Here is a 19,300-nt window from a genome sequence, read left to right as displayed (position 1 = left end):
AGCTCCCCGCACACCTGATTCCCCCGGAAGACAGACAGCGGCTGAGCCATGGATTCTCCATGGGACAAGATGAGGTCCAGCATCCCATCTCCATCGAAGTCTGTCACCACACCCCCTGCAAAAATGCACACTGTGTTCTGGCTGTTGGCCGGGAGACCCACGGGGGTGGGGCCTCCCGCCCAGTACCACAGTCCACAGTCCACATCCCAGAGTGGGGGAGGTGCTGGGGTGGGAGACCGAGGCTGGGACCCTGGCTCCTCCCCTTTCTAACAGCCATCCCATGATAGGAATTTACAGAACAGGGGTTCCCTTTCCTTCCCGGGATGTCTGCATGGCGGGCACTAATTATTCAGACTATGAGGACTTCATTCTGGTCTTTGTATTATACACGCCTTTTATATTTGCAGGTGAGGAGGGCAGGTGTAATTGTCCCCGTTTAATGGACATGGAGAACAAGACCCAGATGAAGTAACTTTTCCAAAACCACCAGCGAGGCAATGGCAGGACTAAGTCTTGGGACTCATAATCCAGTGCTCTTTCTTTGACACCAGGCTGAGTGCCAAGAGGGGAGGGGTTAGACTTCAGGACACCCAACCTCTCCTTTCTATCCCCAACCATCAAGGCATTGCCAGAGAAGCTACTGTCCACAGATGCTTGGCTCCAGCCCCACCCCCAGCTGCCCTGGGACTGGGAGACTGGACCACCCATCCCAAACTCAGCTTCCTGTCTGGCACTCTCAGGAACTCCCCATTCTCCACTCTCCTGCCCGAGGGACTTATCCCTGAGGGGGAGGGACCAGCGGCGCCTTGTGGTGGAACGGGCTGCCCTCACCTGTCTTCCCAGGGTATGGGCAATGCTGAGACGGGAGAGGGCAGGCAAGCCCTTAGGTGCCTCACCTGTGCCCCGGCCCTCAGGCTCCAAGGCATCTCCAGGGTTGAGCTCCTCAATGAGGGGGTCGCCATGTTCCCTGCGGATGACGCTGTTGGAGAAGAGACAGGCCATTCATGGAGGAGTAACCAGCCGGGGAGGCCCCAGGGTGCCCCTGGACCTAGGGATCTAGTGGCTTACTCCATGCTCTGTCCCTTGAGCGTCCCCGGGTCCCACTGCGCATGGGCGGCAACCTGCCTGCCTGCAAGCCACTCTGTTCACAAACCCTGTCTGCACCCTGCCTGTTCTCTTCTTGGGTTTTAATTTACGTTGGTAAATATTGATTTTTCCTTTTCTAATGGATGAATTATAGACAGTCTGGGTAAAGCTAGTTGATGGATGGAGAAGGGACAAGGACACAGCTACCTTCAAATGCCCTTCACTTTCCTTCAGGTGGCCCTGGGTTTCCAAGTTCTGGGTGGTACCCAGGGTTCAAACCCCACTCAAATGCCACCTCCCCCAAGTTCTCCCTGGTCATCCTGCTAGAGGCAATGCCTTCCTGCTCTGTCTTTATCACTTGCCTGGCCTTTATCACATTCTGCCTGTGTAAAAGCTCTGTATAAATGCGTCTTATCTCCCCAGTTAGGCTGCGAGCTCTTTGCAGGCTGGGGCTATGTATTATTCATCTTTGCATCTCCACAGCATCTAACATAGCGCCTGGCTTTTGGGGAGCTCCAAGCACATGTCTGTGGGATGCATGTGTGAATTCCAAAGGCAAAGGGAGGGAAGGGGTCCCTTTGGGTTGCAGGGGTTCTGTCTGTTTTGAACTCTGAATCACAGTGATATTTGCTCCAGCAAAGTCCACTGTGAAAGCCCTGCTTTCTCTACACTAAGCTGACTGCTTCCGATGGCCGTGAGCCTTCCCTGTCTAATTTTTCTCACTTGTTAGATTGTCCCAGCCTTGGGGGCTCTGCCCTCAATGTGTGGAGCAATGCTGGGAGCAGACAGAGGGCCAGGGGGCACCTGTATCCCCCCCCAACAGTAACACACACATTGTGGGTCACTGTTGTCCATCCAAATCACAGCGTCGCCAGAGGGCTGTGATATGGCCGGTGCTTTCAGGAGGGGACTGAGGTCCATTGAGCTGGAGCCTATGGGGGCTGGATGGCAGAGACTGTTGGCGGAACTGCAGGGTGTCTACAGGGTTGAGCAGATGCCCTGAGAGATGTCCTCTGTCCACACGGGGCGTCTGTGCTGAGCACACCCACATGTATGGTCTGGGCAGTGGGCAGTGTGCCTGGTTGTACTTGGCTGTGTGCACACCTGCTGGAGGTGTGTATGCCTCAGCCTGCCAATACCCTGTCCTTTTGACCACTCGGGTCCTGCAGACTCTGTCACAGATGGGCAGAGACACCTCTTGGTTCAGGTGACAAGGCAGTTGAGGGTCCCTAAGGATAAAGCCCAGCGATTCCACTGCATGTACGTATTCACTGAGCAAGTTCTGCAGCAACTTGTGCGCCGGGCGCTGCGTGGGAGTCCGTGGCTATGGTGTGCATCAGGAAGAAAGAAGCTCAGGATCCCTGACGACAGGGAATCTGATGCAGAGTGCTGAAGGCCGGCAGGGGTGGGCAGAGCTGGGCAAGCTCATCCAGATGAAGAGGGAGCAGCAAGGCAGAGGGTGTGGGCACCATGAGGGTCCAGGCCTGGCAAAGCCTAGAACTGAAAGAAGCTGGGGAAGTGGGGAGCGTGGAGGCTAGGGACAAAACTGGTAGCTGTGGGATGTGTCAAAGAGAAGGCTTGAAAAAGGTTTCAAGTGGAAGAGGGATGTGGCCAGGTTTGTATTTTCAACTGCTTGCTCTGTGGGACTAGACACAGGGAGATGACTGGAGGTGGGCACAGGAATCCACTACAGAGAGAGTGGAGGTAGAGAGATGAGAACAGATCGGAGGTGTTTAGATGGACACGTGGGACCATGCGTGTCCCAGTGGATGCCTGTTGTCCTGCCATTATCCATCGGGCCCCCTTACACTCTCATTAAGCTTCCAGTTTGGGCAATGCAGTCTCTGGTCACCCTAGGTGCTGCTGTAGGACTTGCAGACTCAAGCACGGTGCCTCCTACAAGGAGCCCACCATGTTCCATTCAGGGATGGGAATAGGTGGGTGCTGAACTTCCAGAGCTGCCGGCTGTGTGGGGGCCTCAGTTGCACGCTCAAGACCCAGCCATCTGCCACAGGGACTTGGGGTACAGTCACGCACCTGGGAAGTGGCTTCCACTGTGGCTGCGTAGAAGCAAACACACTAACTCAGGGGACAACTGCGTGGTGACGCTCAGACCAGCCCTGTGCCTGACAGCCGTTGGGGTGGCCTGGAGGAAGATGGGAGGTTTCACAGGGGCCAGGCAGGCAGGTGGACAGGGGAGGTGCCTTGCTTCTTGGGCCACAGAGATGAGAGCACTAGACTCCTTGGTGATTAGGGACCCTGGCAAGTGACACTTTATTAGCCAGAGAAGGAAGGCAGTGTCTCTGTTAACGAGCAATTGATCTTCCACAATTAATCTGGAAGTTGTGAATAAGCTTTTTGCAAGGCACCTAATTAGTAAATCTGGTGCCTTCAGGGGGTGATTACATCCAGTCAGGATTGATGCTTTGTTAATAATTATATTTTAAACATGCTTAGTCCCAGCTCTCCCCTTTTATTAATAGTTGGGGCCCTCCTGGAGGAGGGGGTGGGGACCTGGGGGAGCCTAGCAGGTGATCTGGCCCATTTCTGAGTCTGAGCCCTGTGGCCCACCCTCTTCTCCCCACCTGGCCCCGAGCCCCTCAGCATGTTTCACACCAGGAGCAGGGCCAGCGCAGGCCACGCGGGTTCTGAGAGCTGTTCCCCAACAGTGGTTCTCAGACTTTGTGCCTGATGCCTAATGCACTTGTTGAAAATAGCTTCCCGAGCCCCACCTCCTGAGATTCTGATTCAGGAGAGAAAGGTGGGCCCTGGGATTCTACTTTAAGGAAGCGCTCTGGGTGATTCTGATGCCAATGGTCTCGGGACCCCTCTTAGACAAGTGCTGTGGGTTTTTCCCACTCTGTTACTCGCCTGTACTTGTCTACCACTAATGGTGTCATCTAGCATTTCCCAAGGGTGCAGAGCACCAGGCCCAAGATAAAAATCCTTGAAAAAAATGTCCTGTGGTCAAATCTATTTGGAATGTTCCCTCCTCCTTTTGGGAGGTAAAAATACTTATGGTCATTTAAAGGCTCTGCGAGGCCCTGCAGTCAGTCAGCCCGCCTGTGTTCGCTGGACCCAGGTGCACCTAACAGATTGACTCTGTAACGGCTTTGTGTAGTAGTGGGATTTCCATCCTGTGGAGCTTGGCTTTTGGGGACACCTTGGGCCACATCCCCTCTGCCCATTACCTGCCCCTACAACACCAGGAGGCCCACATCCTACCCAGAATTCACCCCCCATGCCCGCAGCCTCTTGCTCAATCTCTGTTCTTAGGTCCTCTCTGCTCCTTCATCAGGGTGCCTTCTTCCCCCTCAGCCCTGGGAACTCCCCTTCTGATTCTACACCTTCCTCCCTGACCCCAGCTGTCAAGGGTGGGTGGGCATGAGGCAAGCTGGAGCGTCTACCGGAAGAGGCGGTTGGCTGAGGAGCTGCGGTGGGCGAAGTTGTTGAAGAAGATCTCTAGCTCCTGGTCGTTGTCGAAGTCGGCGGCGATGACTGTGCGGACAGGGGAGGGCATGGAGAACTTGGGTGAGGCGATGTCCTGGGAGGAGAGAGGACTGCAGGTCAGCAGGCAGGTACTTGGGAGAGCGGGAGTGGGTGAGATGCCGATCCCCGCTGTGTGCGTGCGCAGTCAAGACGAGATAGCCCGAGATAGCCCGACCTAACTCCTCCTCTCTCACCTCTGAGGTGAGGGACCTGGGGGGCTACAGAAGCCTCGGGCTGCTTGTAGTACGAGGCGGTAAGAAGAACACTCCCAATCCACACCAGGGAAACACGTGGCTGTTCCTGCTCGGGGTCACGTGTGGCTCTCCCACCCATCACTTGAGGAAGCACAGACATTAGCTTTCCCGTTTTACAGGTGAGGTAACTGAGTCCTGGAGAGAGAGGGGAGTTGCCGGAGTCACAGCTAATGAGCAGGGCCATAGCCAGGACTTCCGATTCCAGACACTACGCCCTTCCTAGTACACGCCCTTCCTCCTTAGTGAGAGAAGCTGAGTAGCTGGGTGGATACAGGAAAGGGCTGTTCATTGGAGTCCAGACTTCTCTACTGAGGAGCTGTGTGATCTCAGGCAAGTTACTGAACCTCTCGGATCTCACTTTCCTTATCAGTAACGTGGGCATAGTAACAGCGGCCCAGGTTGTGAGGACTGCATGTAAAATGCTTGGCACAGAGTGGGCACAAGATAGATCATTGGCAGTCTGTCCTGGCCTTGCCCCTGCTCTCTGCCTCATGGAAGGTGGCAGAGACCACCTCTGGCTGTGTTTTTGCCTCTGTTACCTTATACTGTTTATTCAGAGTCTTTTGATTATTTTTTAAAAAGCTTGCTTTGGGAGGTTGCGGAGGTGCTTGTCCAGGGCTCAGGGAGGACCCCAAAATGTGGACCTGGCAAAGGGTCACGGGTGCGGGACTTGCCTTGGAATAGAGGGAGAGCGGTGCAGGGGGACCTGTAGACCCTGGGAGCCTGTCTGAGTCCCAGGGCCCATGTGGAGGGGGCTGGGAAGGGCACAGTGGTGTTTTGGGGAGTGTCCCTCTGCTCCTTGACCTGGCCTTGCCCCTGGGCCTCGTACTACAGGCCCTGTCCATTGGCTGCAGGAATGAGCCGCCCTGGGACAGCGGGCAAGCTGCCTGTCTTGGGGAAGCCAAGGAGGGAGGTTGTCCCCATCAGCGCAGAAATGAAGCTGATGAAGAGACCAGCCAGCTGGCTGGGGAGGGCTGAGCAGGGCCTTAAGAGCCGGGGAACAAAGGCCTCAGGATCTCTAACTCGTTATTAAGCTATTGATCCTATAAAAACGGAAACCTGCACAGTCCCCATGGGGTTGCCCCACTGGACGCCTGGGCTTCCAAGATAATGTATGTAAAGCGCTTAGCGCAGTTCCTGGCACACGGAAGGCACTTGATAAATGGGGCGTCTATTACTATTATTACTATTGCCCCTGCGAGCTCTGGGGAGGAGCCATCGGGAAGGTTAGCGGGGCTCCTCAGCCTTGGCACATGGCAGCGGGGCTGGATCATTCTCTGCTGTGGGGCTGTCCTGCGCATAGTGGGATGTTTGGCAGCACCCCTGGCCTCTGCGCGCTGGATGCCGGTAGCACCCTCTATCCCATCTGTGTCAACCAAGAAGAAGACATTGTCCAGTGTCTCCGAGTGGGGGTAGAACTGTTGCTGGTGGAGAACCTGAGTTAGAACAAAAAGCTGAATAAAGGATGAAAATCCTCCATGATCCCAGGATCAGAGGCCCCGAGTTCAGGGCACAGCTCCTCCCCACCCAGAGCGCCTGTCTCTCCAGCCCCTGCAGGGAGCGAGCAGCTGGGCCTGAGCACCCCGAGGTGGCTGCCTACAGGGTGGGGAGCTGCGGGTAGTCACCCAGGTACAAGGTTCCTGGCGACTTCCCCAGGACCATCAAACCTCAGGCAAATGCTGGAACTTTCTCAGTCCCTTAAGGGTTTTTGGCAAGACCCAGGTACCTCCAGAACAAGCCTGACTCCCCGAGATCAGCTCCAAGCAGCCATTGTGCTCCATGGCCCTTTGTGAAAAAGCACCAAACTCGGGCTCATCAGGCGGTGGCACCTCCATTACTGTCACCAAGCAGTCCCTTTGAAGAATTCTTGGCATCACAGTCTATTGACAACTCAAATCGGGGGCATAGAGAGGGGTTTGTCCCCCTCTGCCATTGTCCTTAGGGGGTAGCTGTTGGATCTCTGTGGCCTCAATTCGCCCACACCCCGACGCCCCACTGTACCCTTGGCTGGATCCTCAATTTGCAAAGCTCAGGCTGGGGCTCAGATCAGGTTTTCCAAGAGCCATCGGGGAAAACGCTGCCATCCAGAGAATGACGTGCCCCTCACAGAACCTCCCTTGCTCTGCCTACCTTCGGGGGCTGCTGGCCCTCCTCTGCCACTGGCTCTCTCTTCTCTTGCTACTAGAGATGTCATAGTAGCCCAGGCTGGAGTCCCTCCTTGCCCCACGATGTTATAAGGCCTTCTTTGTGCCTCCCCACCCCTGCCCTCAGGCTCCGCAGAGCCACAGCTCCTTCTCAGCCTGGGGGAGGTGCCCAGGACCTGCCAGGGCCACTCACAGTGCCTGGTGGGGGGAAGGAGGGGAGTGGGAGGCAGAGGCCCCTTCTTACCCGAAAGCGGACCTTCCCGTGGACGCTCATCTGGAGGTAGAGGCGGTGGGGGCCGTTCCAGTTGCCGTAGACAATGTCCACTTTGCCGTCACGGTTGAAGTCTGCCAGGGCGACACCTCGCCCATGCTGGTGGGGGTCGTCCACACCTGGGGGGGAAGGCAGGGGCCCTCAAGGCAGTGCCTTTGCTGGCTCCAGAAACACTCACCTGGCTGGGGTCCCACGAAGAGCAATAAGAGAGGGTGACCCCCTGCTGTGCCTGCCCTCCTGGGAGCAGGGGGGGAGACACAGCTGCAGTCTCAGAATTTTCCCACAGGGCTGGGAGGTGGGACAGCCATCTAGCTGCAAAAGGAGCTAGAAACTCCTCTTCAAGCACCGTTTGCCCAGTAAGCACATTATTTTTACCCAGTTTGGGGGTAGCACGGGGAGCAGGGAGACTAGTGAAAGTTCTAGAGGACTGAAGCGCTCCCTAGCCACCCCCACACTGTCGCTGGGACACATTAATTTGACGAGCAAACTTTTGCTTAAATCCCTCAGTGGCTCCCCGATACTCTGGGGTCAAGTCCAAATTGCTGCCCGGGTAGGACAGGGTCCCCGTCCACTGTACCTGGTTTTTATCTGGTCCCTCTCTCCCTCTTACTCATCAGCACTGGCTCCCCATGTTTCTCTCATTCCACAAATGAACCAAGCTCTTTCTGGCTTCTGGGTCTTTGCTCAAGCCCGTCTCTCCTGGAATGCTCTTTCTCTGGCTCTTGGTTCCCCGGCTCCTTGTTTTAATTCTATTAGCCACCACGTCACCTCCTCAGGGAAGCCTTCCTGACCACTCCCATGAAAACAGCCCCTCCTACCCACCCTGGAATTCACCCTGACAGCGCCCCTCCATTCTTTTCATTCATTGTGCAGATTGTATGCATAATTATGTTCCCTTGGGGTTTAGTTGCTTAGGGCCGCTTTTCCTTCTAGACCTCAGGTTCCTTGAGGTCAGAGACTGCCTTCTTATTCCCTGTGTTCACATGGCATCTATCTCAGTGCCTGTGGTGACTTAGTTGTTTTCAGTAAATACTTACTGAATAAATAAAGAGACATAAATAATTTACCAGAAGGCAACTGGGGGCGTTGGTGACAGCAGAGGAAATACTGCACCATGACAGACACCAAGAGCGTGTCTTGTGCAATCTAGGAAGGAGAGCCCGTGTGTCCAAAGTCACCTGCTCATGCTGTCCCTGAATCTGCTAGTGGCCAGTGGACTGAGCTGATGCTGAGGGAGGGTGAAGGGTGGCTTTGCCCAAAGGTATGGCCTGGCCGCCCGGCCACCCAGTCCAGACCCTCGGCCCAAGCACAGAGCTGACAGGGGTGGGTGTGGCTCAAAGTCCAAACGGACTCTTTCGGAGGACAAACTGCCACTGCTCACGAGACCCTCAGAGATGGCAGGTGAAGGACAATATAATGGGGAGTGGGGATCACAGGCCCTGGGGCACAGGGAGCTCTTGGTAGCTGCAAACACAGAGACCCTGAGGATGGGAAGGCAGGGATGCACCCCCCACCCCAAGAACCTTGGAGGCTGAGCATCCTCCTGGGGGAGGAAAGGATCTAAAGGATGGTGGTGGGAGATGGGAGAGGAGAGGCAGGGAGACCCAGGCTTGAGAAAGAAGGTTTGCAAAGAAATGGGGGTGGCTTCCAGCCTCTAGGATTAGCAACCCATTAATTCTCCACAAAACCCCCCAGCCCTGACGCCAGTGGCCTTTTGTGCTGGCCCATTTCTCTCCTACCTACGAGGCGCCTTGACAAGGAGCAGGTTCGCTTTCACGGGAATAATCGGCACCAGACTGCATTTCACGGCAGCGTCTGTTTGGGTGATGAATGCCCTCTTGACATGTCTTGTTAAGCCCCTGCAATGGTTCTGACTTTCAATTACGGGCCTCGCACCTTTCCTCTCTCCTCCCGCCTGATACCTTCTCCCACTCCAACTCGCTCGCTCACCTCTGCTTCCATCTCTTTAACACCTTATCAAATCCTCTAGGTTTTCTCCACCACCACCTCGCCTTCATCTTATAATTTTTCAGCAATGAGAAAATTTGCTGCCAGAGCATATAGCCCTAGGAGGGGTGAGCGGTGGGGAGGACCAGCCAGGGGAGCTCCCTGGCTACAAGTGTGTGTGTGGGGGAGGGGGATGGGTGCTCAGAATGGGAATTCTGAGCAGAGAGCTGGGGAGAAGGTACTTGTATGTCACAGGCTGGATGGACACCAGCTCAGGGATTTGAGGCTCCTGCCAGCACTAGCTGGAGCTTATAGGACCTTTGAGCTATGTCTCTAGGCCCCTGCTCATCTCTTCTTCCGGAGGCCAGAGTGTGTCCCTAGGCCACCAGGAAGGAGGTGAAATTAAACCTTTCATTCATTGGCAAGGTGGGGAGAGCCTGCACAGGGAGAAGTGGTGGAAGGGCAGACTGACTGCATCCGTCAACTTTTATTGTGTCCATTCTGTCGCTCCGCGAAATTTACTGGGCGACCCCTGCATGCCGAGAATTGTGTTGAGAGTGAATAGAACGGAGCTCAGTCCTTGTAGACACAGAGAGGTTGCTAGAGCAACATAGAAGCCCAAGTGACAGGTACATGCAAGGGCAGTGGGAACACAGAGGAGGGGTTGCCACTCTCTGCCCCGTGGCACAGAGGGAGGAGAAAAGTCTTCGCAGATAACACGTGAGTTAAGTGTTGAAGGATAATAAGTTCTGCAGATAGAGAAGAGGGAGGTGCACTTCAGGCAGAGAGAACTGAGGGCCTTCAAGCAGGTGCAAAGGCCCTGAGGCAGATGAGGGATGAGCACCAAGGGGAGAAGGGGGAGCAGAGCCGGGAGCTAGAGTGCTATTTTGAGTGGATTTTATCCTGTTTCTTATTATAGGGATTTGTTTCTTTGTTTCCCTTTCCAGAAAGTCAGTGCCTTGTGTGTGTATGAAATGGTCTTAACATCATTCAGGTTAGCGCCCCCAGCTCTTAGCACCAGCCTGGTAGTTAGCAGGAGCTCAATAGAATGGTTATTGGATCGAATGGAATGCTTGAGATGCATGTGGGGAGGGGAAATGGAGGGAGGCAGCGCTGGCAGGGAGGAATTGATGTTGGGACTCAAGCAGGACTCAGGAGGACATGGGCCAAGTCCAGCTGCTGGAAAATGAGTAACAGCCAGGAGTTCCGGTCCCCTCTCCCCGGCAGCAAACACCCCCTGGGCCTGAGCCATGGTGCGGGGTGTGCAGTTGGAGATGACAAGCCATGTTTCCCTGTGTGGGGCTGAGGCTGCCTCTCCCAGAGGCCTGGGGGATCGTGCTTGAGGGGGCAGGGCAGCCCAGAGCCCCTGTGGGTCTGGGGTCTGAGGGACTCAGGGCAGCGGCTGCACTCACCAGCGCTGGCTGCCGCATCCACGAAGGTGCCGTCACCCTGGTTATGGAAGAGGAAGTTGGGCCCGTTCTCGTTGTCACAGAAGATATCGGAGGCGCTGCTGCTGAGGATTGGGCCCACGCTGACACCTCGGCCGCCTAGGGGAGGACATGGACCCTCAGTAAGTGGCAGAAGCCATGCCCCAGTTCTGCATAGAGGACGTGGCTGCCTCTGAAGCCTGCAAGAAGCTTGCTCATGGTGCCTCAGAAGAACCTGGGGATGGGGTGGGAAAGGTGATTCTGACCTTCCAGAGGCTTCCCTGAGCCCAGACCTGGGCTCGAAGGTCCACAAACCTATGGAGACGGTGACCACACTGATGTCGAGGCAAGAGAGGGGCAGGACCAAGTCACTTTGTGCCGAAGGGATGATAGCATGACCCAAGGAACACAGAGATGGCTGAATTACAATCAGCCCAAAACCTAGCTCTACCCACAACGCCTTGGTCAAGTCACAGATTTTCCTGACAGCCCCACCCACACCCCAGTCACACATATGCTGGTCAGGACACAGGGTGTGTTTCTGCTCTAGGAACTGAGAGGAACGGGTTCCAGCTATGGGTACAAGGACGTTTACCTTGCTCTGTCTGGCCTAGGGGGTGGCTGGGCAAAACCTGCATGCCCATGAGCAGAGGCTGATGGTGCATCTGTGTGATGGACCACGTCATAGCTGCTAAGGAGAGGGCATTGCTCCCTATGTATTGACTTGGAGGAGTGCCCATGACGGTTTTACGTAAAATGCAATTTGCCAAGTAATCACATTGTGTGATCTTACTTTTCTTAAAAAAGAAAAAGAAAAATACATGATATTTCTGAACACGTGTGTGCAAGCTTGTTCTCATGTCCGGGCAAGGTGAGAAAGGCCATACCCGGGCTCCCCTGGCTACAGGCTGAGCTAAGATTTGGGGAGGGAGGAGGCGATGATAGTGGCCTTTTGTTGTGAATGTCTTCATGTTTAGCTTGTTCCAACAGAATCGTTTCTTTAGTTTAAAAGGAAAAAATCCAGTGAAGTGGGTTGTTTTTTTTTTTAAAGAGAGAAATCCAGCCAAACCTACATTACAGCCTGAAGTCTCTCCAAGGTCAACTTTGAGCTCCCCCTGTCAACATGCCCGATCCCCGGACATCCTGAACACTGCACCCCAGCCAGTGGGGTTCCAGCAAAGCCCGGAAAGCCACACCCACAACCTCTGGAACTACCACGCAGAAAACAGCCTGACCAGGACCAGGACATTCATTTTAGCTCCAGCCTGGCTTTTTACGAGGCCCTGTGACCCTTTTAGCCTCACTTCCTTCATCTGCAAAATGGGAATAGCGTGACCTGCTTTTGTTATTTCTGGGATTTTGAGAGTATCAAGTGTGGTGAGCTGTGTGAAAGGTCTTTGTGGATCCTACCGCCTTGCCGCTCAGAGTCACGCCCGTGGACCCGCTGCAGCGCGGCAGGGCACTGGGGAGCTTGTCAGCATGCGAATGTCAGGTCCCCACCGGATCGGGGCGCTCCAGCGGGGCCTCTGGGTGATCTCTGTGCGCAGTGAACTCTGGGGAGCGCCGCGATGAAGGGCTGCTCAGTGCTTTGGGACTGGTTACCAGCTCTCAAAAGAACTTTTTTTTTTTTTAAGTGAGAGCTCAGGCAGGGATATTGGGCCAGGCGCCGCCCTGCCGGCGGCCTCCGGGTGCAGCAGAGGTTTCCACCAGGTGACAGGGCCAGTGTGGGGTGGAGGTTCTCTTGGTCGCCAGGCCCCTCCTGTCCCCTGGGAGAGGCCTCTGAAGGAAATCACTGGGCCTTTCTTACCTAGTGAATAAATGGAGTCTGCCCACCAGAGCCTGTTTCTGGGGACAGGGGGAAGGGATGGGGCGAATGGCATTGCCGCTCTCATGGTGGGGGCTCCTCGTCCACACATGCTGGGCCCTGTGCCCCCAGGAGCTTCCCGGGAAATCTTACTAGCTCTCAGAGAGAGCCCAAGCCTCATAAAAATGAAGCCACGGAGTCCACTACACTGCTGGGAAACAACATCCAAGATGCAACAAGCACTTTTCATTAGGAGAGCCACAGTGGTGGGCGGGAAGCTTTCGGAGGCCTTTCCTTTACAGCCAGCAAGGAGGGGTGCTGGGCCACAACCTGGGCACCATGTCCGCCCATTCAAAGAGGAGCTGCTGAGTGGCTGTTGGCGGCTGTCTCTGCCCTGGTCCTGCCAGACTCCAGCTCTGTAACAGGCTTTAGTGAGAAACCGCTGGCCTTGCCTGGGCCCCTGGAAATTCCAGGTGGGGCTCTGGGACTTGCGGCCACGCAACTCCATCCTTCCTCCCCTGTCCAGCATCTTCCAATTTCTTCTCCACCTCTGGCTCCCAAGCTGTGACACATTCCCTTCATTTTCTACCAAGCAGGTTATTTCCCTCTTGGACAAATTTCTAAATCTTTCTAATTAACTAATTGGGTTGGGTTGAAGCCTTGCACCATTTGTAACCTGTAATTACTAGAAAATTGCCATGGTAACCACACTACTAATTAGTGACAATTTATTGCCATGGCAATCAGACCATAACAGAGATGTTACCTACAACTCCGTCTTGGCAAATTGGCTGCACAGTTGGGGAGCAGGTGAGTTGACAGTTGGGAGCTGGCCTCTCCAAACGAGCCCCAGCAGCCTCAGGTGGCGGGGTCAAACTGGGGTCGAAGGCAGGGGCGGCCAGGTGTCTGCACCCCTCACTGGTGCTGCAGGGGAGATGGTCCTCCCAGGGTAATCATGTAAATCTTCAAACCAATACAACCCATCCACCCTCAGCGTAGCCTGACACTCTCATTCCCCGCTGGTCAATGGCGGAGGCCCCCTACTCAGCAAGTACCTTTTACCTGGACCTTTCCCCCCTCCCCCAGCCTTTCCCCCTCCTTTGTCCCACCCTTCCTGTCTTCCCCTCCCCGAGGCTTAGCACACACCTTACGGGGCTACTCAGCGGGCAGTTAGGAACATCTTTTTTTTTTTTTTTTCAAATAATCTCATTAGTCAGTACTCCAGTTTAATGCTCTAGTATTAAAACCAGGGTAGTTTTCTCATAAATTGAATTAATCTGGATTGTGAGTCAACTCATGTTCCCTCTAGCAGAGCCGTAGATACCCTTTGTACACTGTGGCCTAGAGTTAAGTCATCTTCCAGCTTTAGCTTTTTTTATTCAATTACAGTTGTATGCCTTTTCTCCCCATCCCTCCACCCCACCCGGGTGGAGGTGGGGGAGGGAGGTGGGTTCAGGAACATCTTATTTGTCCTTGGAGCATGATGTCCCAACAGGAAGCTACACTCCACTTTACATCAATGAGTTCTTAGATACCCGAGGCAGGCACGCCCTCTGGGTGACTAGCAGTGCCCCAGCTGGGGCTGGAGGGGCAGCCCTGTGGTGGGAAAGGCTGAGGATGAGAAAGGTCAAGCTGTGTGGCCTCGGGCACGCCAATGGACCTTTCCGGGCATCTTGTTTTCTCACCAGAGAAAGACTGACAACAATAATAGCCCTTTCTCAGAGCTTCCATAAATATTAAGTCAGCTGGTTTTTGGAAGGTACCTTGGAAAATGTCAGGTGCCACACAGTCATTAGCTGGGACTATTTCCCACCTGCTGGGTGAATAATATCCCTTCAAAGGCCTCCTGGTTCTGCTGTTGGGTGTAAACGCTGCTCCCTGCCCTCCCCTTCCTGAAGGCTTCTCCGCCCACCGAGCTGGGTGGGAGGGGTGGAGTAACAGGGGAAAATGCGCCCCCTGGGCTCCTCTCCCTCCTGCCACATTCCAGCACCCTCTTTGATGATCTGCTCATTGGGCCCGAGCCCCATGGGGCAGCCTCATTTACTCTCAAGAACCACTCCCCTCCACCTCTGACCCCTGCACTTGGGTGACCCAGACTCAAGTCCATTTGCGAGTAGGTGATCCATCTCTCAGACTGCACTTGGACCAGCACCCAGGGGCATGGGGCATTGGGGGGTGGGGCGAGGAAGGGAAAGAGAGGCTGTGGGGAAGAGGGTGTGTGCTGCTGAACCACCCCAAACTGTGGGCCTGGGGCCCCAGGGACCAAAAGGCAGGGGATTCTCGGTGCTAAGGAAAAGCCTCCAGGTTCTTGCCCTGCCTCTGCAGCCCCTATGGCCACGGGACCTTGGGAAGTGTGCTCCCCAGGCTTTGGTCTCGCTCCCTGTAAATGAGTGGGAGAATGAGCAGGTCTCCAAGGCTCCTTCCACCTCTGCTCCTCAGCGTATCCTCCAGGCTAGGCCACAGGACAGCCGTGGTTGGGAGTAGAATCCTGGGCCCATCTACACTGGCACTGTGGAGGCTGAGGCTGAGGTGAGGCCTGCTGGCCAAGGAACTTGGACCTGTGAGAGCAGCCTGCTGAGCCCTTGATAGGAATATGATGCTGGTGGACACCAGGGCCTGCAGGCTGCCAAGACCATTCAAGGTGTTGTCAAAGAATAGCAAAGATGCTAGAAAATGTAGGGGTAGAGAAATGGGCAGTGTGTGTGTGCACAGGTGTGTGCGTGCATAGGTGTGTGCTGGAGAAGGGGGTGTGAGAGTAAGGGCAGGATGGTAACAGGGTCGCACACCCTAAATTTCCTGAAAGTCCTAACATGTAGGAACACTGTGTTGGTGCCAGTGGTGCCTGTCCCAGCCCCTCTCCCTAAAGCCCTCTGTGAGCCATCAGACGCTAGGCAGGGTCCCCCATGGAGGAGCGCACAGGGTATCGGACAGGACATGCGCACTGCTCCCCAGTCCTCCCTGCCTGTGCCTGCAGGTGGGCAGGAGGTTGGGCTCCAGCATGTCTGTTGGGTGGGGGTTCCCACACCGTGGGCACCCAGGGAGTTACAGTGGGGAAGTCGATCCTCACTGTGCACCCCTCCCCCCCCAAAGCAGTGAGGGACAGGAAGGTGCTGTTTCAGAAGAGAAGGCAGAAGAGAAGGGACCTGCTTTTCTGTCCCGTGGAGCAGGACCTGAACATGTCTCATCTCACCTCGCCATTTCCTAGGTGAGGAAACCGAGGCTTGGGGAGGCGCAATGGCGGCCAGCAGACCGTAGGTCGCAGTCCACACCCATGTCTGAGTGCCCCCGGGGCCCCGGCCATCCCCACACTGTGCTCTCAGATATTTCTACTGAAGTCCCCGCTCCACAGAGGAGCCACCTGTACTTCTGGAGAGGCCCAGAGTGGCCAGCCACAGGCTTGACATTTCTTTAAATTTTCGTATTTTAGCTTAAGAAAATGTGTCTCAAGATTGAGTTTGTATTGTATGACATATCTGTGTTTGTTGTGGAAAAAAAAAAGTCATGTCCCTTCTTGCCAATCATCCAATGCATCTGAGAGTCTGTGTATCTTGAGGCTTCGGGGCTCTCTGGCAGAGGTCCAGGGCCCTGGCGAGGAGGCTGTCACTCCAGCCCGACTATCCCTGGCTGTCAGATCTGGCCGCACTCCTGCTGCAAGGCCAGCGCCCGCCTTGGGAGCTGGGAGGCTCCGCAGCCTCCACTCTGCTGCCCCCAGTCACCTCTCCAGAGCGGGCTGGTGGGAACCTGCCAGAGGTCTCAGCTGGGCTTTGGGCATCTCTCTCCCCTCCAATAATGACTTCCTGTAAATCAGACCTGCCCTCCGCTTTGTTCGCTCTGCTCCCAGCCGACAGCGAAACTCCCCACCCACCCTCATAAATCCACCTCCATTTTCTTTCCAAATTTCCTTTAAGGCTTCTTTAATAACCACCTTGCAGCCCAGACAGATGCTCCCTTACAGGGTGAGGCCATGATGCAAAGGTCCTGGGGCGGTGTGGGCTTCGGGGGGGAGGCAGGATCAGAGACAAGGGAAGAGAGGTGGACTGCAGTGGACACAGGGATGAAGGGGCCTGCGTTTGTGCCCAGGACTGCAGGACAGGCTGTGGGACACGTGGAGAATGCCTCCAGGATGGGGGCTGGGCCTGCGGGCTGCGCGCTCCCCCTGTGCCCAGCATGGCACTCCCTCCCCACAGGAGATGCCCGGGAGGGGGCCCTGGCATCACTGCCGGGACCACAGGGGAGGTGGGTGTTGCCGTTGGTGACGCTTGGGGGGCACTGCCTGTGTGCTAGGCCCTGTGCCGGGCATGCCCCGTGCTCAGCCCCGTTTTGTTGGTGAGAAAACTGAGGCCTACAGAGGGTGCTAATCCCGCCTCCACCGTGGCCTGGACAGGACATGATGGAGGTGGGAAATGCACCTGGTGCTCTGGCTCCAGACACTGTCCTCTTAGCAGCCCTGGAAGATGGCTAGTTCAAGGTGCTCACAGGGACTGAGGGACTTGCCCAAGGACACTTGGGCCCCAGAGGTAGAGCAGTCTGCTTAGTCCCCACCCTTCCCCCTGGGGGTTCCATGCATGCAGGCCCTCTGCCACAGGAGAAGTAACTCTCAGGATTCCCATGGAGGGCAGTTCCCAGCACTGTCCAGGCTCCAAGGGGCTGCGGGCAGCTGGGGAAGTCAGGGCGTGGGATTCTCATCCAACCAGAAACCACGGGGAGTGGCCTTGCCTCAGCTCAACTCAGCAGCAGTGGCTCTCCCAAAGCTGCCCTCCAGGGGACTTCCAGTCCCTGGAGTCCCCACTGTGTCCCCAGAGAGTGGGCATGCTGGCCACTAGATGGCACTGTGACCCAGGAGAGCTGTGGCTGCCAGCGGCTTCCACAGTCTGGAGAGGAGGCCTCCCCTCCCCCTCCGGAGGAGCAGACAGCCAGTGTGGGCAGCGCCATCACTTCGCTTGCTGATGGGGTCACCGGGCCTCCCAGGCTGCCCTGGGCACCCCAGGTCAGGCAGCTGCTTCAGCCACAAAAACCGGGGGCCACCATGGAAGTCTGAGTGCCCATCCCTGGGGCTACATTCCCAGTGGGGGCAGGGCCTTCCTCCTTCACCCGCGCTCCCGGCTTGCAGGCTGGAGCAGGATCTCAAGCTGGAGGTCATCAGAAAGGTCAGCTGGTTGTGGCAGTTTAGGCAACAGGGGACGGGGGCTCTAACTGCTAGTGTCTTTACACTATCCTGTGTGACCTTGGGCAGGTCCCTTCTGTCTCTGGACCTTCCGTTTGTTCTTCTGTAACATGGACAGTGCTCTGAGGTCTGTCCTGCAGATGGGTGTTGTGTGTGGCTTGGTTCCAGGGACCTGTGGCTCCCTGACTGCACATCCGGCCATGGCTTGCTACCCTCCCAGCCTGCTCAGGGCCCTGCACCTCACTGCCCACTTCCTCACCCTTCCCAGGCCCCATGGCGTTGGCCTGGAGCTGAGCACTGGCCACGTGCCAGAGCCTCAGCAATCGGGCTGGGCTCGGGGCGGTCCTTACATCTGGGGTCCATTCCTGGGACTCAGGGGACTCAGAGTTTTCCAACCAGATGTCCACGAGTTGTCAGCAGAATGACAAAGGGGACTGCGGGATGGAGTTGGGGGGCTTGGCAGGCAGGGAAAGGGTGGGCTGGGGAAGGCGGGCAGACACACTAGTAACTTGGTGAGCCAAATAGGTTCTCGTCTGCCAAATGGCTTTTGGAAGTCTGCGGAGCTGCTCTAACGTGTCTTCTGGGTATGCCAGCTGCCCTGGCCTGCCTGTGTGCTCCACAGAAGCTGCCGCCCCTTCCTTGAGCTGCCCAGGACTTCCAGCACAGCCCGGCACAGTTGGCCGGTGCTCCCATCCCCATCCCTGCTCCTCAGCTGTCTCCTCTTGGTCTATTCCATCCCCCTCCTCAGTTCCTGCCAGGCCCTCTGCCAGCCCAGCCAGTGTGAACAATGTCCCCTTCATGCTCAAACCCAGCTACAACCTTCTGAATTCTTTTATTCTGTGTATAACCCCCTCTCCCAGACTTTGCCTCTCCTCTAGCTCATCATTTTCAAGTGCTACGCCTCCCCAGCCCACCCTCTTTCTTCTGCAGATCAAGGCACTTAATTACCAAGCCAGCCCAGTACCCAGACCTGGGACCTATTCAGAAAAACTGACTGTACAAATCCAGGCTGAAGCTCCGGCATGTTTATTCCTTTTCCTAGGAAAACAGAGTTTATTACTGGCACTCAGCCTTTCTGCTACACATTCACGTGTGGAGCTCTGAAGGGCTTTGATGGGGCTTGAGCTGTGCAAACTATTTTATTATCTACTCATATGCTCCCACAAATTTTGTCAGACAGGCTAGCATCAATCTCCCCCTTTCACCGACGTGGAAAGTTGGCCAGAGAAAGGCATCATCAACTCAGGGGACAACCCTTTCTGCATAGGACTTTGAGATTATGCCACCACTTAGGTGTCCGGAGGCAGGGGGGATAGCCCAGATGACCCCTGAGGTGCCCTCCCAACCCCAGGATTCGGATTCAGGCAGGCTGCCGCTTTGGAAGCCTGTACTGCACACTGGGATGGATATATTGGGAAAGTCAACCAATGAGAGAATTTCTAAGTCTGAAGGGAGGATGCGGTATGAGCGAGGCTGAAGTTCACGTGAGGCTGAAGTTCATGTGCACAGCCCTGGCTTCCTGAGTTCTGGCACCCCAGACAGGAACCGGATGGTTCTGCCATTGGCAGTCTATTGGCAGATGATCAGAGTTTAGTCAGCAGCCATGCTAGAATGAGAAAAACAGCCTTCCCTAGAAAGATCTCCCTGTCGGAGACTCTGACAATAGGTCCCCCATCCAGAAAGAAGCGGGGGGAGCTTGCCTTCTAAAAAAGTG

The 19,300-nt window shown here is 55.6% G+C and overlaps 1 protein-coding gene across 1 annotated transcript in view; it reads right to left on the bottom strand.

Annotated features, from left to right (window-relative positions):
• CRTAC1 (cartilage acidic protein 1) overlaps positions 1-19,300 on the bottom strand; it is a 132,575-nt gene that overhangs the window by 15,305 nt on the left and 97,970 nt on the right. Inside the window, exons 6-10 of the mRNA XM_024563199.4 lie at positions 10,604-10,738; positions 7,218-7,363; positions 4,494-4,630; positions 897-979; positions 15-115 (exon numbers count right to left, since the gene is read on the bottom strand). Coding sequence (XP_024418967.1) covers positions 15-115; positions 897-979; positions 4,494-4,630; positions 7,218-7,363; positions 10,604-10,738 — 602 coding nt within the window. The remainder of the gene's footprint in view (positions 1-14; positions 116-896; positions 980-4,493; positions 4,631-7,217; positions 7,364-10,603; positions 10,739-19,300) is intronic.

Source organism: Desmodus rotundus, chromosome 4, assembly GCF_022682495.2.
Source record: "Desmodus rotundus isolate HL8 chromosome 4, HLdesRot8A.1, whole genome shotgun sequence".
NCBI lineage: Eukaryota > Metazoa > Chordata > Mammalia > Chiroptera > Phyllostomidae > Desmodus > Desmodus rotundus.
This window is presented reverse-complemented; position numbering and strand designations above follow the sequence as displayed.